The sequence below is a fragment of the Ambystoma mexicanum genome, chromosome 2q (assembly GCF_040938575.1).
Source record: "Ambystoma mexicanum isolate Mex_15411 chromosome 2q, UKY_AmexF1_1, whole genome shotgun sequence".
Lineage (NCBI taxonomy): Eukaryota > Metazoa > Chordata > Amphibia > Caudata > Ambystomatidae > Ambystoma > Ambystoma mexicanum.
Window position 1 is genome coordinate 362522425 of NC_090924.1, and position 15925 is coordinate 362538349.

At 41.9% G+C, this 15925-nt stretch overlaps 1 protein-coding gene across 1 annotated transcript in view; it reads right to left on the minus strand.

Annotated features, from left to right (window-relative positions):
• Positions 1–15925, minus strand: part of ERN2 (endoplasmic reticulum to nucleus signaling 2) — a 1116259-nt gene that overhangs the window by 882218 nt on the left and 218116 nt on the right. Inside the window, exons 2-3 of the mRNA XM_069647392.1 lie at positions 13203–13320; positions 11144–11177 (exon numbers count right to left, since the gene is read on the minus strand). Of these exons, the coding sequence (XP_069503493.1) occupies positions 11144–11177; positions 13203–13320 (152 nt within the window). The remainder of the gene's footprint in view (positions 1–11143; positions 11178–13202; positions 13321–15925) is intronic.

Genomic DNA, 15925 nt, shown 5'->3' on the forward strand with positions numbered 1-15925 from the left:
GATTGGCCAAATGGCCAGTGTTTTGCATAGAAAAGGATCCACATTCTTCTTATTCCTGCACCAGTTGCAGAATGTGTTCCAACGGCAGCAGTACAAAGACTTTGCTGCTGGCCTAAAGCAAAATCTCCATTACGTCATCCTGGTGGTCCCAATTCTTGTACCTCAGCCTCTCAGAAACCATGCGTGAAGGCCGAGTGTCTGAACCTCTGGATGGGGTCCTCGCGAGAGAAGGTCCTCTCTTTGTAGAAGACGTACTGGAGGGCAGATGGACGTTTCCAGAAGGTCCAGGTACCACCTTCTCCTGGCCAAATCAGGGGCAATTAGGATCATGGATTTCCCAAACTTTGTCAACCTCCTGATCATGTGAGGAATGACAGGGACTGGAGGAAATGCATACAGGAAACACCACAAACGCATCTTCTAGAGCTCCTCTTAGGGAAATTCCCTGGAGCAGAACAGATCGCACTTCCGGATGACACTGGACACGAACAGATCAACTTGAGGGGTTCCTCAAAGAGTGAAGATCTCTTAAAGGACTTCCTGAGCTAGTTCTCACTCATGGGAGACTGTGCTCTGCCTGCTCAGCGCGTTTGCCGCCGTGTTCTTCTCTCCAGCTTGGTGAACTGCTGATATAGAGATTCATTCTTTTATTGCCCAGAACCATAGTTGCATTGCCTCTCTGCACAGATGTAGTGACCCTACACCTCTTCTCTTGTTGAGGTAGTACATGGCCACTGTGTTGTCCGTCATTATCAGGACATTATTTTCCCATACAAAGGGCAGAAAAGCCTTCAGCGCAAGTCGAATTGCTCTCAGTTCCAAAAGATTGACGTGTAGTTTGGACTCCGATGGAGACCAACGACCACTTATTGTCAGATCGTTGGCATGGGCTCCCCAACCCATGAGTGTGGCGTCTATCACTACCGTTATCTCCGGCCATGGTTGCCAAAAGATTCTCCCTTCAGAATGTTGTCCTCGCAGGCCCACCATAGGAGATCCTGTGCAACCCTGTTTGGAACCTAAAGTAGGTCGGACATGTCGCCTGAGAATTGAGACCACTATGTCCTGAGAGCCCATGGCAGGGATCTCATTCTCAGGCGAGCTTCTGGCACCAGGAAAATGCAGGATGCTATGAGGCCGAGCAACCTCAAGAAGTGGAAGGCCAGGAGATGTTGGGCACTCTAAAATTTGGTGACCATCTGCAAAATGTGTTGAGGCCTCACCTCGGGTGGCAAGGTCTTTCCCAAGGATGTATCCAGTACAGCCCCGATGAATTGGAGCTTTTGTGATGATATCATGTGGGACTTCTTGTAATTGAGGGAGAAGTCCAGTCTCTGGAGAGAGTGGCAGGTCACGCTGAGATGATCCAGGACTTGTTCGGGAGAACGTGCCCTGATCAGCCAATCGTCCAGGTAGGGGTAGACATGAATCCCCCCTCTCCTGAGACTCGCTGCCACCAGCACCATCAGTTTGGTGAATACCCTCAAGGCGGAGGTCAGCCCGAACAGCAGAACTCGAAACTGATGAGAACTGGCTACGGCGAAGCTCAGGTACTTTCTGTGCTTGAGATGGATTGGCACATGAAAATAAGCATCCTGAAGGTCCAATGACAACATCTAATCCTGGAGCTGGAGGGCCTGAAGGATCTGAGAAAGTGTGACCATGTTGAACTTGTTCTTCTGCGGAACTTGTTCAAGTATCTCAAGTCCAGTCCTCCATCCTTCTTGGGGATTAGGAAATATAGAGAACACCATCCTTTGTTCCTCTCTGTTCCAGGTACTGGCTCTATAGCACCTTTCTGTAGCAGGCTCAACATCTCCTGCAAAAGGAACAGATCTGGAACCTTTAATGAATGGCTTCCCGGGGTATGATTGCGAGGTCTCTGAATGAAGGGGAGGTAGTAACCTTGGGCAATCGTTTCTAATGCCTAAGCATCTGAAGTAATACCCTGCCATTCTTTCAGATGCTGAGACAATCTCCCTCCCACCGGGGTGTCGTGAGTCAAGACGTCAGAGAGGTTGGTAAAGTAACTGTTGCTTGGGTGGGCTTTGCACTTCTCCCTCGTCCACCACGAGGAAATCTTTTTTGGCCTCTTTGACCAGCCATTCCTCGCGCTCTGCCAACTGAGGAGTAGTAGCAAAAGGATCTACCCCTACAAGAAGGTCCATTAGGGTGAAAAGGCAAACGCTGCCTGATGGCAGCACCTAGAGACTTGGCTGCCGCCTTCGAGGTCTGCAGCTTCTCAAGGCTTTCGTCAGCCTTGCTGCCAAAAAGATGAGACCCGTCAAAAGGCATATTAAGGAGTGTAGACTGCACGTCCGGTGTAAATCCGGACTTCCTTAGCCACGCAAACATGCGTATCACAGTGCTTGCTGCCAATCCAAACCTGACTGTAGAGACTCGCACATGGACTCTTTCGCATCTTTTACAATGGCCAGGAAGCCGTCTCTTTCTTCCCCTTCGGGAATATGTTCAGCCGCCATGGAAACACAGTCCCATAGGGTGAAGGTACATTTTGCAAGGGCACATGAAGAATTGTCAGACGTGACATGCATGCTCCCAGCAGAAAATGCTTTCCATGACCAGGCGTCTATATGCTTATCATCCCGATCTGGTGGAATGGTCGGATAAGCAGCTTGCTTGGATGTAGCAGTTGCTGCTTGAACCACTAGGCTTTCTAGGGTAGGATGTTTATACAAATAGCTGTGGTCACAACTTGACAGTCTATATTTTTTTGTCAATTTTTTATTGACTGCCAGACTTGATTCTGGTGCTTCCTAGTTTGCACTTACTCTCTTTTGTAGGGCATCATGAAAAGGTAGGATTGGATCCCTTTGAGGACCTTTGTCCAGGATATCCGTGAGGTCATCCTGTTCGAACGGGAGGACAGGCCTGCTTCATCCCATAAAATCAGTGACCCTGGTCATTAATTGCATCTGCGTGATCAACTGGGACTGGCTTGCCAAAATCCAATTCTGGTAAGGTATCCACCCCACAGGCTGTTTCTTAATGATCACACAGGTCCTGCAACCTAGATTCCTCTGATCTAAAACTACCTTTTTTTTTTTTTATTGATTTGGTTGAATACATCAACTTTTCAATATAAGTTCAACACAGAAAAATATACAATTTACAATCATAAAATGCAATCCATAGATGAATATCATACATTTGATTTGAAGGATTTTGCTTTTTTGTTTTCATTTCAACCATAGTAAAAAATCAATATGCAGTGAACAACATGGAAAGTATAGTAAATGAAACCCATTAGTCAGATGAACAACATATAGAGCTTCAAAATAAAATTATGCGTTCATAGATTTGGTGTAGCAGAGGATCGAGAAGTGTCTACAACATCAAGTTCTAATGAACATAAAAACTGTACTGTAGCAAGTTGCACTGTCAATATCTGTGAGCCAAAAATAAGAGCCCAACACTGTTTCTGATTGCAGAACACATAAGTAGCACAATATTTGTGAAAATGCATTTGTCTTTTGGAAGTCAACATAGGACATTGCGTAATTAAATGCTCCAAGGTTTCAGGGGTGTCTGATGCACAACAAAATCGACATATATTTTGTTCTCTGGCCAAAAGTTTTCTAGTGTATAGCAGATCTCGTGTTCGCAAGATGCAGAAGCGAAAACGCAAAATAAGCTGACGAAAATAGGGAGACGGAGCTTTACACAGATACTTTTCCGTGATTCCACTAGATTTTGGTGGAAAACGTGGACTAGAGGCATTTTTGTATAGGAGACAAAGTTGTTGATTATCAATCCATGCCATTTGAGCGATTTTTTGTTTTGCTTTATCCGGATTCGTTATCAAAAGCTCAATATTGACGTCAGCATGTGCCAGTATTCTGTATGTTGATGTAAGCCAGTCTCGAATTAATGCATGCTCCGTATTGAACACATAGGAAGAAAACGTTTTGAGTAAGGTATCCGATTGCGTGGATATGAGACATTTACGCAACAAAGCACATTGTTTCCAATGATATATTGAGTATAATAAGATGGTGCCCAGTTCAAAACGTATCCACGATATAGAAATACATTGGGGAAATTGAAGTATTTTGCGCCAAAATTTGGCTTCCCATTTATCTAGGATATGTGAAGGTATTGGATGACCTGTTTCCAACACATATAAAATGGTTGGAATGACTTTCATTTTCCAGAAATGAATGGCAGGAGAGATGGAAAATTTGCCATATCTAGCTAGAATAATGCGAGTTTGAGAGGTGGCTGACAAAAGTTTGGACTCTATGAGATAAAGAGGTTTTGTAGGTCTGAGGATCGGTTCAAAAATCATGCCCAGATATGTATAGGCAGATGTAATCGATAAATTGACATTGTTAATTGACCATTGCTTAAGTGTGTGAGGTCCATGATGAGGATTGTGCATAACCACCTGAGTTTTACCAGTATTAACTTTGAGTTCATTTTCCAGAATATAAGAATGAAAGGTAGTGAGTAATGTTTGGAGGCCTGTAGGCGTCTTGGAAACCAATACAATATCGTCAGCATACATAAGTGCTTTTATCGGGATGCCATTTATTCTAGGAGAATCAGATGCAACAGCTTTGAAATTGGTTTTAACATCATGAATGAAATAGTTAAAAATGGCTGACGCCAAAAGGCACCCCTGCTTCAAACCACGTGCAGTAGGAATGGGTTTCGAAAGTAGTCCATCAAGATTAAGTCTAATTTGCACCGAAGTGGACGAGTGGAAATGATATATTATATCAGACAATGTGGATGGACAATTGTCTCTAGTTAACTTAGACATTAATTTAATTCTTCAAATGGAATCGAATGCAGAGTGCAAATCTACAAATGCAAAGTACATTTGTTGCTTTTGTGCAAGACATTGCTGTTTTATAGCATTCAAAAGAAAAATATTAACTACTGTGCCCATACCAGCTACAAAGCCTGACTGACATGGATCCCGGAGATGATGCGATTGAGTCCGGGTGGAAAAATCACGTAGAACAAGTTTTGCGAAGATTTTGCCTGGAGTGTCAAGTAAGGCTATAGGTCTATAATTGTGGGGTGAAAAACGATATCCTTTTTTATATATGGGCACAATGAGGGATGTTTTCCAAGATAGAGGTAGGTTTTTGGAAACTAGTATGTGCTGAAAAAGTTGATCTAAAATTTGAGCCCATAGGTCAGGGTTGTTCTTTAACATATTGTTGGTCAAGCCATCAGGTCCAGCTGCTCTAGAGCTATTAGACCTTTTAATGTAAGAGGTTATTGTTGCGATGTCAAAATCAAGAGACCATTTGGATTTAGATTGCATAGTCCATAGTGTCAAAAAAGGGGATAAGCATATAAAGAGGAGTAATGCAGGACCCATTGATCTTCTTTTACTCCATTAGCTTGATCATCTAACTGATGTCCGCAATTGTTGTGGTTTAATAACTTCCAAATATCTGCAGAATCCTTAGCTTGAAGAGTAGTCAACATTTATTCACTATCCCGTTGAAAAAGGATTGCTCTATGAGAGCGTGTCCAATTCAAATATCTAGTTCTAGCCTTTTTGAGGGCGTCAAAACAGGATAAGAGAGAAGAGGCATTCAATATTTTGCGTTCCTTTCCATAGCTCGCTTTTCTGAGCTTAAGTTCATGGTCAAACGCATGTAAATGAATGATAGGTTTAGATTTCATGATAATAATATTGTTCTTGAATTTCTGTAAAAAGTTAATATAATCCAAAGCCATGTTATTTGAAATCATAAGTGTAATGGCGGTATTGAAAACATTGAGTTTTGTCGGAGTCCAAGAAAATCGGGTTTTAGCCTGATTAATGATGTGGGATGAACTATATCGTTGACTCTGAGACGTAGTGGACCATTCTACTTTCGAAATTAAAAGAGATAATAAGTTGTGGTCACTACATGTTTGAGGTACAACAGTGAGTGTATTAATGTCGCGATACAAGTTGGAATCAATAAACATGTAGTCAATTGTACTAAATAAATCATCTCTATGCCAAGTAGTGGCAGCAGGAATGTCAGCAGGAACTGTCCCATTAACCATTATGAGATTTTGTTCCATCATGAAGGAGGACCATGTTCGGGCGTCTTGGACGGCAGCTTCGTTTTTTGGGTGGAAACAATCCAAATTGAGGTCGCCAACTAGAAGAGTGGCGATGATATCTTTAGAAAGGGCAACAATTTCCAACATGTCAGAAAGTGCCTCTAAAAAGGCAAAATTTGAAAGTTTCGCAGTATTGCGATACACGTTGAATAATGCAATGTTGCCTGTCGAACTGGTGAGTTTCACTAATTGTATAAAACATTCAAAATTGAGCCATGGTTCGAGCGAAAAATGTGAAGAGGAACAAGCTGCCACCAACAAACCTGACATAGGTCGACCCTTGTCACCTTTTAGAGCAGGAATTAGAGCGACAGAATAGTTGTCCCAAACAGAGGACTGAATAAACCAGGTTTCCTGGAAGGCCAAGATGTCAAATTGATAGGGGAAAGATGGAATGGATTCCTGTAAATGAGAGTGGCCACGAGTATTCCAACTACATAATCTAATCGTACCTGTGGTGGGTACATGGATCAGTTATGAGCTAGTTGTCTTTTTGGTAGGAATATATGTACGTGTCTTGGATGAAGAAGATGGGAGTGAAGTAGAGCATTGTGTTGTGGGAGCAAATAGGGTTTGTGATCTATTTGGATCTTGGCAGATGAGAAATCCCATGTCAAATAAGCTGAATTTCGCATTCCAAATTGTCTTTGCAACTATGGCAGATGGAATCCATAGGCGAACGGTAGTAAAGTCATTGCCAGCAATACATTCTACCAGATCAATGTCACTTGTGGTTATGTTTGTCAACTGATTAACATCATTAAGTATATTCAAGATACACTGCCTATTGAGGTCATAAAGAGGAAAATTATTGCCTCGACACTTCATGATGAGAGAATGACCAATCGGACCAGATGATTTAGGTATCTGAATTGGTTTGACATTGGAATTGGTAGAAGTGTCAGTGTGCAATGAATCAGACTTTGGAAATAAAGGCAAAGATACTCTTGTCATTCAAAGGAAGTGGTGTAGGATTCGATGCCCAAGTGACAGAGTTAGATAGTTTATTATTAGTCGTGACTTTAACTAGAGGTGTTGTGGTCGTTGTAGTGGCATCAGCTTGTGTCAAAATATCAGTATTTGATTTAAAAGAGTGATTAGTCAATTGAGTGGATGTAGAGTTTGAAAAAAACGCATCGATAAGAGATTTCATCTGCGAAGAGATTAGATTAGAGTCCATAAAATTAGTCTGTGGTATACACGGGTTCATGGACAACGGATCTCCACTCGTCGTAGTTGCTGGAAGAGAGGGTACTAGAGCAACAGGGATGAGTGGCAAATTTGTGGGTATAGAGGGTATTACTGAAACATGAGGTAGTGATGATGCATGTATAATTTTGAGATAATCTTCAATCATTCCTCTTATCTGATCACGAGAATAAGCGTCAGAACTGGCGTTACTCAAAAGATAAGTTGCTTGAGTGGAGTTAGCAATTGGTTTATTGCTGGCGGCTAAAGAAGGCGTCTTGTTTACATTTACAGCCGGTAAGATATCACTTGCAACAGGAGGAGAACAACCCGATCTTGCATCTTCCAAAACATTAAGTAATTTGCTTAATGGAGAATATTTCAAATTCGGAATGATTGAAGAAGCGACCTCCTTACCTATCCCTACTGGCAAAGAAGTTGTAGTGTGCTGGTTGAGGGAAGTCTCTTTTGGTAGGGTTGACGATATTGATTTAAAGAAGGTCGCAACTGAATTTTTGGGAATTTTTGGCATGACCATATTTTTAGATTTTTTGATCAAGGCTTGTCGCAAGGTAGGTCTTTTTTTCTTTTGTTTTTTTTTCCTGTGCACGAGCTGCTGGTAAAGTATGTGGTGTAGACGGAGGCAAAGTTATAGGATCCAATTCAACAGGTGTGGGTTCAGGGACTATAATAGCCTGTTGAGGAGTGGCTTGAGAGGCCTGTACGTCAGGGGATACACTTACCCATGAGGTATCACCCATTATGGAATCAAGAATGAGTATCGGACTTGGGATGGGTCATATAATGTTAGCAAAGGTTGGGACCAAGGGATAAGAAGGACCGTGTCTAGCATTTGGTGAGTGCAATGGACATCTCGGAAAGGTGGAGGTATGCAATGATGTCATCCACTTGTGTAAGGAATTGATTTGCGTCGCTTGAAGGGAAGCTTTTTGATCAAGGCGTTCTAAAAGTTTAAAAACGCTTAGAATTGTGGTGTTAATATCTGCAAGTGTGATTTCTAGCATGGATGAAGAAGCGTTGGTTGCAACGGGCATAGTATGATGACGAGGGGTGGGTTGCACATATTGTGAGGTTTCTTCAGATGCACTGCTAATAGTTGAAATGACTTGTTGTGCATCTTGCTTATCACTCATGTTGGAAATAGAAGAAACTTCATGGGGTGCATGGAAAGAAGTGTCAGCTTCCTGTATGGTTTCAAAGTAATGAAAGGTTGGAGGTAAAGTGGAAGATGATGCAATTGTAGATGCAATGGAAGTGCATATTCTGTGATTGTCTGATGCTAGTAGAGTCGCATCAGAGAGTAGTTGTGGCATACGAGTCACGTTACGAGCGTGAAGATTAATAAATGCCGGCCGATAAGGGCGGGCCACACCAAGGAAAGGGGAAAATGCACAGCCGGGAAGAGTATTTGTAGATGTCATTCTGTGTTTAAGTGACGGTACAGTAGATGATATTGCGTACGAGGGAGCATATGTGCGTGGAATATTGTGTGAAGTGGAGTTGTGGTTGGGATTAGAAGGAAAGGGGTTAGAGGTATGAGTGTGACACATGGCGTGATGGTTGCCTGCAGTGGCCATTTTGGACGCTATGCTAGCATGATCAGGCATGCCTGATTTCAAGGTATGCAGATGACTAAACAATGTGCAATTTCACAGAATTGAATAAAGTCTGAGGGAAGCAGGATGGGAAAAGAAAAAGGAAAAAAAGGAAAGAATTAGCACAATTAAAAGAAAAATAGAACAAAGCTTTACTATGCTTTGCTACGCCGGGCGAAGCGGGCAAAGCAGTACTTCAACAAGGTACTGCGTTCAAGGTGCACGCGCGCGGGTGCGCGGGCGAGCACGCTTTTGAACGTTAGTTCACAATAGTCCAGCCCTCCTGTGGGCATTGCCAACACTTTGCCAAATATCTAGAAACAGAACAACAAACAACAAACAAAAGTAATGTGAGACTTGCACTCAAAGGAAACGGGGTGGGAGCTCAATCAGCGCTGCGTTGAAGTGGCTTCAATACCTTCAAGGGAACAAGTTCACAGGCAAACAGACAGCAGAGCAGCGATCCAGAGCGGGCAAAGCGGTACTTCAACAAGGTACTTCGCTCAAGGTGAGCGCGCTCGGGTGCGTGGGCGAGCACGCTTTTGAACGTTAGTTCACAATAGTCCAGCCCTCCTGTGGGCGTTGCCAACACTTTGCCAAATAGCTTCAAGGGAACAAGTTCACAGGCAAACAGACAGCAGAGCAGCGATCCAGAGCGGGGCAAAGCGGTACTTCAACAAGGTACTTTGCTCAAGATGCAAAGGAACATTAGGTGTGCCATATTATAATCCAAACGGTGGATCACTGTCTTCATAAATCTACGTGAGAGATTTAAAAAAAATCCTTTCTTGGCAATGGTGTAAAGGATTTTTGAATGTTTGGTAAATGCATTGATGGCTTTGAGCCATATGTCGATTAAGTCGTTGATAAACTTGATTTTGGCATCAATGTCTTCGATGAACACGTCTTGGGCGTCAATGGCACTGATGTGGTCGGTGGCGTTGATGGCTTTGACGTGGACTTGGTCCTTGACGGACTATTCATCGTGTCGAGGCCTCGACGGCTCTCGATGAGAATCTGGCCTTCGTCCCGGGCTCGAGGGTGTGCAGGATTTGGCTGGAGCCCTTTCCTTACCGGCTTCAGAAGGCGCAGTAGGAGAATGGCCTACTTGCTTTCGAAGGATTCCGACTTTCGAAAATGTTAAACATTTCCTGCCTGAATGATTACCATTCAGCCAAAGTAGAGGCCTTAGTAGGGCAAGATATACTCCTCTCTGGAGATAAATAGGACGAGGAAGACGAAGTAGGTGATTTCTGATGCTGAGTGGTGAGAGCCACTGCGCGACCTAGACCTGTTAGATTTCTTCCGTCGATGAGAGTCGTCTATCGCTTCGTCGGGGGAATGTTTTTTCTGCGGGGTAGTCGAAGGGGATTTTTTGGGGAATCTACCTACCGCCAATTTACCTTTACACGCCTTAAGAGCTTTTCCGCTCATCGATAAGACACGACTGGCAGGTCGAGGTCTTGTGCTCCACACCAAGGCACCACAAGCACACTCGATGTGGGTCCATCAGCGACATTTTAGCACTGCAGTCTTGGCATTCTTGCTTGGAAAGACAGAACTGAAGTCAACGAGCGCTGCGCATTCCATATATACATTTGTTGATGTCATCCTCGAGACTGAGGCCCTCGAGGGACATCGAGTGGACCACATCGTTGCACAGCACCCTCTATCGAAAATAATTTTTCAAAGCAGCTGAAGCTGGATGTAGGAGATATCACAGATGGGGAAAACATGGGAGGATACAATCCATTAAATAAATATTGACAATATTTAGGGGTTCTGTGAATAACATTGATGATTTGCATGGAGGTCTTTGAGCCATGTTAACAAGGTGCAGGCATGCCTGTGTACTGTTTGCGTAATGCTGAGGGCCTCTGTGGTACTTTTTCAACTCTTCCATTACAAAATATCAACAGGAAAATTTCATACAAAAGAACAATTGAGTTACTTTTTGTTTTCAATACGACAGTCACTGATTTAATTTAGGACAGAACATTCAGCACTTTTAATATCACCTTCCCTGGCCTGGTGTTATAAGTGCGTTTTTACTACATCCTTATTTGGTGATTGACCACAGACATTTCAATATTTACTGATACAGTTAATGTGTGGATTAACACAAATTCTAAAATAACTTTCACCACTGCCTATAAAACTCAAACATCACCTGCCCCTGCACCCACCACCTCTTCAAGCACCTGATGGTGTCCAAATCAGTGAACGATTGCAAGACTTACTCTGCCACGTACACAGGAGCCTGGATGATGGGATCTAGAAAGAAAGTAGATTCTAATGTGAAATGAGACCCAGGCAGGAGAATAAACAACAAACAAATCAGCATATAGTACTAAGTGATGAAATCGAGGTGGCTGCCAGAAATTACCATTGGGCTCTATGAGGAAAACACTGGTGGACAAGAGGGCTAACTCAAATGTCTATTTGTACTGCTGAGGACCAGAGAGGTTGTGTTAGTGACAGTTAATTGACATGAACATATTAAGTATTGGCACCGATTTTTAATTATCTTTTCATTTTTTAAAGAACTTGCGTCCCAAGGTTTTGCCCTTTGGTAGTGTTTTAAATAGTTGTTAGGATTACCCAGTTTAATGGATGCAAGGTTGCAATCTGTTACCTTCACAATAGATACCCACATATACAGGGGGCCTCTTGACTATCTTACTAGTTAAGCTGCATGGGACAGCTCTGCTTTCCCTTGGTTCATGTCACATTTCTATCTTAAATTCAAAACTACCTTTTTGCACTTTGTAATCATTCCTCTTGTATTGAGATGTCACACTTGCTTTTTGTTCCCTTTTTCTCTAAACTATTCACAACCACATTTCTTTCATAAAGACTGTACTCCACCTTACCTAAAATTGAGATTCATCTTTGTAACATGAATAACCCTCAGATGAAGAATTGACTAGCACAGTATGCAGAATCATTGAGTTAATTCTGCATTCTCTACAGTCACATTTCTGTGCTTCTAGTCTGTTTTCTGAATCACTACTAGTCTTATACTCGCCATTTGATTTTCTTGCACTTACTAGTCATGCATTGTCTGTTAAATGACGGACTCCCCTGTGTGGCTTCAGTTCTAACATTCACAAGTACTCCCATTGCTCCTTTCTCTTTAAATATTGGTAGTAGTCTAATTCAATTTTCTATGTCGATCTTGAACCTTTGCTCTTGCGAGGTTTCTTCTTCAATGGGAGCATTCAATAAAAAGTAATCAATAATGTTCAACACAAAAGGCTATATTATGTGTCACTGGGGTACTGGGCATGATTTTGAACCTGCAAGGGACATGGAAGCAATTTTTCCTTGAACGAACAGACCAACTATAAACGTAACTATTCATTTCACTTGTTTACTTGGATACATCTAAAACACTGGACCACCAACTCCTAGATGGACGCTATGGTCCACCTCCCATTTGTAGTTTGGCATGTAATTGGGTTCTTCACTTCAAAGTGCAATTTCCAATCTTTCTGATCCTTTGAAATAAATAAATGCAGTAAGCGGCAACAGGGGATAACAAGGAGATGTCTCTTGATTATAAACTTGATGCTCATCTTGGAGGGCTCTTGCTATTTGTTTCTGCATCTTTGTTGCTTTATTTTAACCATTATAATTTAAAATACATTTATTTTCAACACATTTTTTTGTTTTACCATTGCCATAGATTAAAACTGAAAAACTTAAAACAGTGGTGCATTTGCTCTCTGTTATACAGCCCAGCACTTTTCAAACAAACCATTAGACAAGTTCAATTTGAATGTGCTATTCTCTGTGTAGAGGAGAGAGGATTGCTTGGTGTCTTACATCCGTCAATGTGTATATGTTGTGAAGGGCGACAGGAAAATATTGCTAAGCTATACTTTCTGGCAGTGTTGTGCCCCCGTCAGCTAACATGTTGATCAGTTGCATTCAAAACCAGGAACTGCCACTGTCCATCTCAAACGCTGGGAATATCTTAACTAAAGAATATAACGTATTACTGTCCCAGAAGATATTGCCCATCAGAGTTGTGGAATTTGGTCCACCAGTGCCATAAAATATCCCTTCAGTGCCACAGGGTAGCAGTCATGTCTCTCGTGTTCTTAACTAATTCATCATATTTTACTCCACATTTCCCCCATGTTCCCATTTTTTCAAAATCATCTCCCTACCTTGACCCATTCGATAATTCCCTAATCTTTTTCTTAACTAATAAAACTAGATTGAACACATTTTATAAGAACCTTAAAACACAAATATACAATACGGAGAAAATTAACTGTATCTTTTTCTCACCATCCTTTAAAGTCCACTTAACATCTCCAGTGACTTTGCTAACCGCGTGCAGGCTCCCATCCAGAGTGGAAATAAAGAGTAGGGATTCTGGGAGAGTCACTGAGTTTCCAGCATGACACTGAAACAGAAAAAAACGTGATTTTATGTACCAGAGACCACGAACAAGTGGAAGAAAGAGCATAGTAAAACAGTTGCAAGCAGCAATAAGAGTTAATGGCAAATGACTATATTTACAATTGCACCTAAAATTTGAAAAGAGGTGACTACAGAGGAAGATAATGGCTCTCCTTCCCGAACCATTGCACTCCACATAAAGATCACATCAAACAATATTTTTAAATGCAAAATGAATTCCAAAGTAACTGCACACACTGCTGTAGCAACTAACAGGAAATTAGGATCATTAAATTATGAATAGAACAATATGGGATATTAGAATAAATAAAGCTTGCAAAAAAAGACTCATATTTTACTTCTATGCATTTCTTCTCAATTTCGGCAAAGAGATGTTGTACTGTGCAATTGTAATTAAATGTGCAAAAAGGAAGGGCTTCCCAGAGGCATTCCCACAAAATGTATGCAAGTTGATCATGTTTCAGGCTTAACCATCAAAGCATGTGTAAAGTAAGGTGACTTAGTAGAGCAGAGCATTTATATGGAGTCCAGGACTTTGGTACCGAGATAGCACTTGGCATTCAGAATAGCACAATACGGCATAATCGGGCCTCAAAACGCAGATCATCATGAGCTCTGAAGAGCTACACAGCATCCAGTGTGATCCCAGGGCTTCACTGGAAGAGAACTATGCACAACCAGGTGACAGTGTGGGCTTTGGGAGCAATGCACAGAATATGATCCAAGAATTAGAGAATAAATAGAGATACATATGTGAGGTTATATCTCAGCACTGCAAGAAATGACAAAAACCACACACCATATGGTGAAATGTAAGGACAATATGCAACTCGCTCACATCAGGGTTTCATCTCAGACTTGAAATGGAAAAGAAACACACACTAGAAGGTGGCATCTCGGGACTTAAGGAGATGTTGAGAACTACGTACTGTAGGGTTAGGTCTCTGATGTTGAGATGTGCAGACAAGGCTAATAAGGGTCTAGGAAAAGGCAAACTAGTCAGCTGCTTCCTGTGCGACGCGACGCAGCACACACAGACACACACACACCCCCCTCCCCCCAAAATGTGCACTCATCACTAGCCAGTTGTTAGTGATATTGGACTATTGGTGACTAAGAAATTATCTATTGTGTGTATGTATAGAATTGAAGTGGAGGGATGTTATGGCTAGCTAGGAGCTTGCAGCTTGGAGGTCTGCCCCTTGGTTAAAGAACAGCATGTGTGAAAAAGACTTCAGAAGAGAACGAAGCATGCCCAAAAATAAGGATAGCTTGAGCCAGAAACTAGCCATAGGATAATGGCATTTACCTTTAATGGTACATTTTGGTTTATTATGGCATGATAAGGACGTTTGATTTTAAACAGAAAATAACAACTTAAAGTGGTACTTTATATACTAGTGAGAAGGTCGGGGTGCTGAAGAAGTCTCAGTTTTCAGACTGCAAACTTAAGTATTTAGTTCTGCAGAAGAATTGTGTTTTCACAGCTGTTCCCTGTTTACTGTACTGTGCAACTAACAGTTTTAGATTTATGATAAGATATAACCGAAGGGGATTCATTTCATTGGTTCACAGCAGTTCCCTGAAAATACCATTTCAGAATATGCTGCAAGAGGCAGCTATTTATGGAGAACCAAATACATGCTGTTTTAATAATAGAGATCTTGATTGTTACATATCGATAATTGATGGGTATAGTGTGATTCTCTCAAAACTTGGGATGAGGGCATGATATGCTGGTAGAAATTCAAGTTGACCAGTTATCAGATGGCTTCTAGCAGAGCCTCGTATGACAGGTGGGTTTTTTGACATTAGAATATTGCAGTGTGTGTCTGGTGTACTCTCAGATCACACTTTTGTCACCTGATGTGCCTTCTCCTCTCTAGAGCTGTTCATCAACCGAAGTAGCTTTCAACAAAAGCATTCCATGAGTGTTTCCCTGGCTGTAGAACACACTTCTTGAGGTTGAAAAAGAACAGCTCCTGCTTTCCTATTTTGAACTTCATAAAACGTACATCTGATGGTAACTATTGGCACAAAGTCCTACAGATATTACGTTACTACTTTTTTGCACGATGGATTCCTTAATTTTGGCCATATACAAAATCCACGTCCAACTATTCCAATATATGACCGTATCCATTCTAAGATTCTTAAAGAAAATGTACCTTAGTGATAATTTCTGAGATAACATAGGAATCAGAAGATGAAAAAGGGGTCAGTACATGAAAAAGAAGCAAATATTGACACAAACTTAAACAGAAAGGCTACTGTATAAAACTAAGCCAAAAGGCAGATAAAAGGAGCACAGAAAATACAGACATTTTCCACAAAAGTAGCTGGATTGAAGATTCAAAAGTGAAAACATCTGTCTTTCCCTGTTCCTCGTCGGTGGAGGTTGTGCCTTTGGCTTCAGCCCCGTACCAAATGGGAGGCCTATTTGAAGCCGGCACGCAAATTAGCCCTTCGTCGCGAGGCTCAGGGTCTTTTTTCCCTGGCCCTCATTACGAGTTTGGAGGTAAGGTACGGCCCTTACCGGCATGGAGCAAATACTGTGTCCATGTTGCCACAAGGCCGCTATTAGAGGG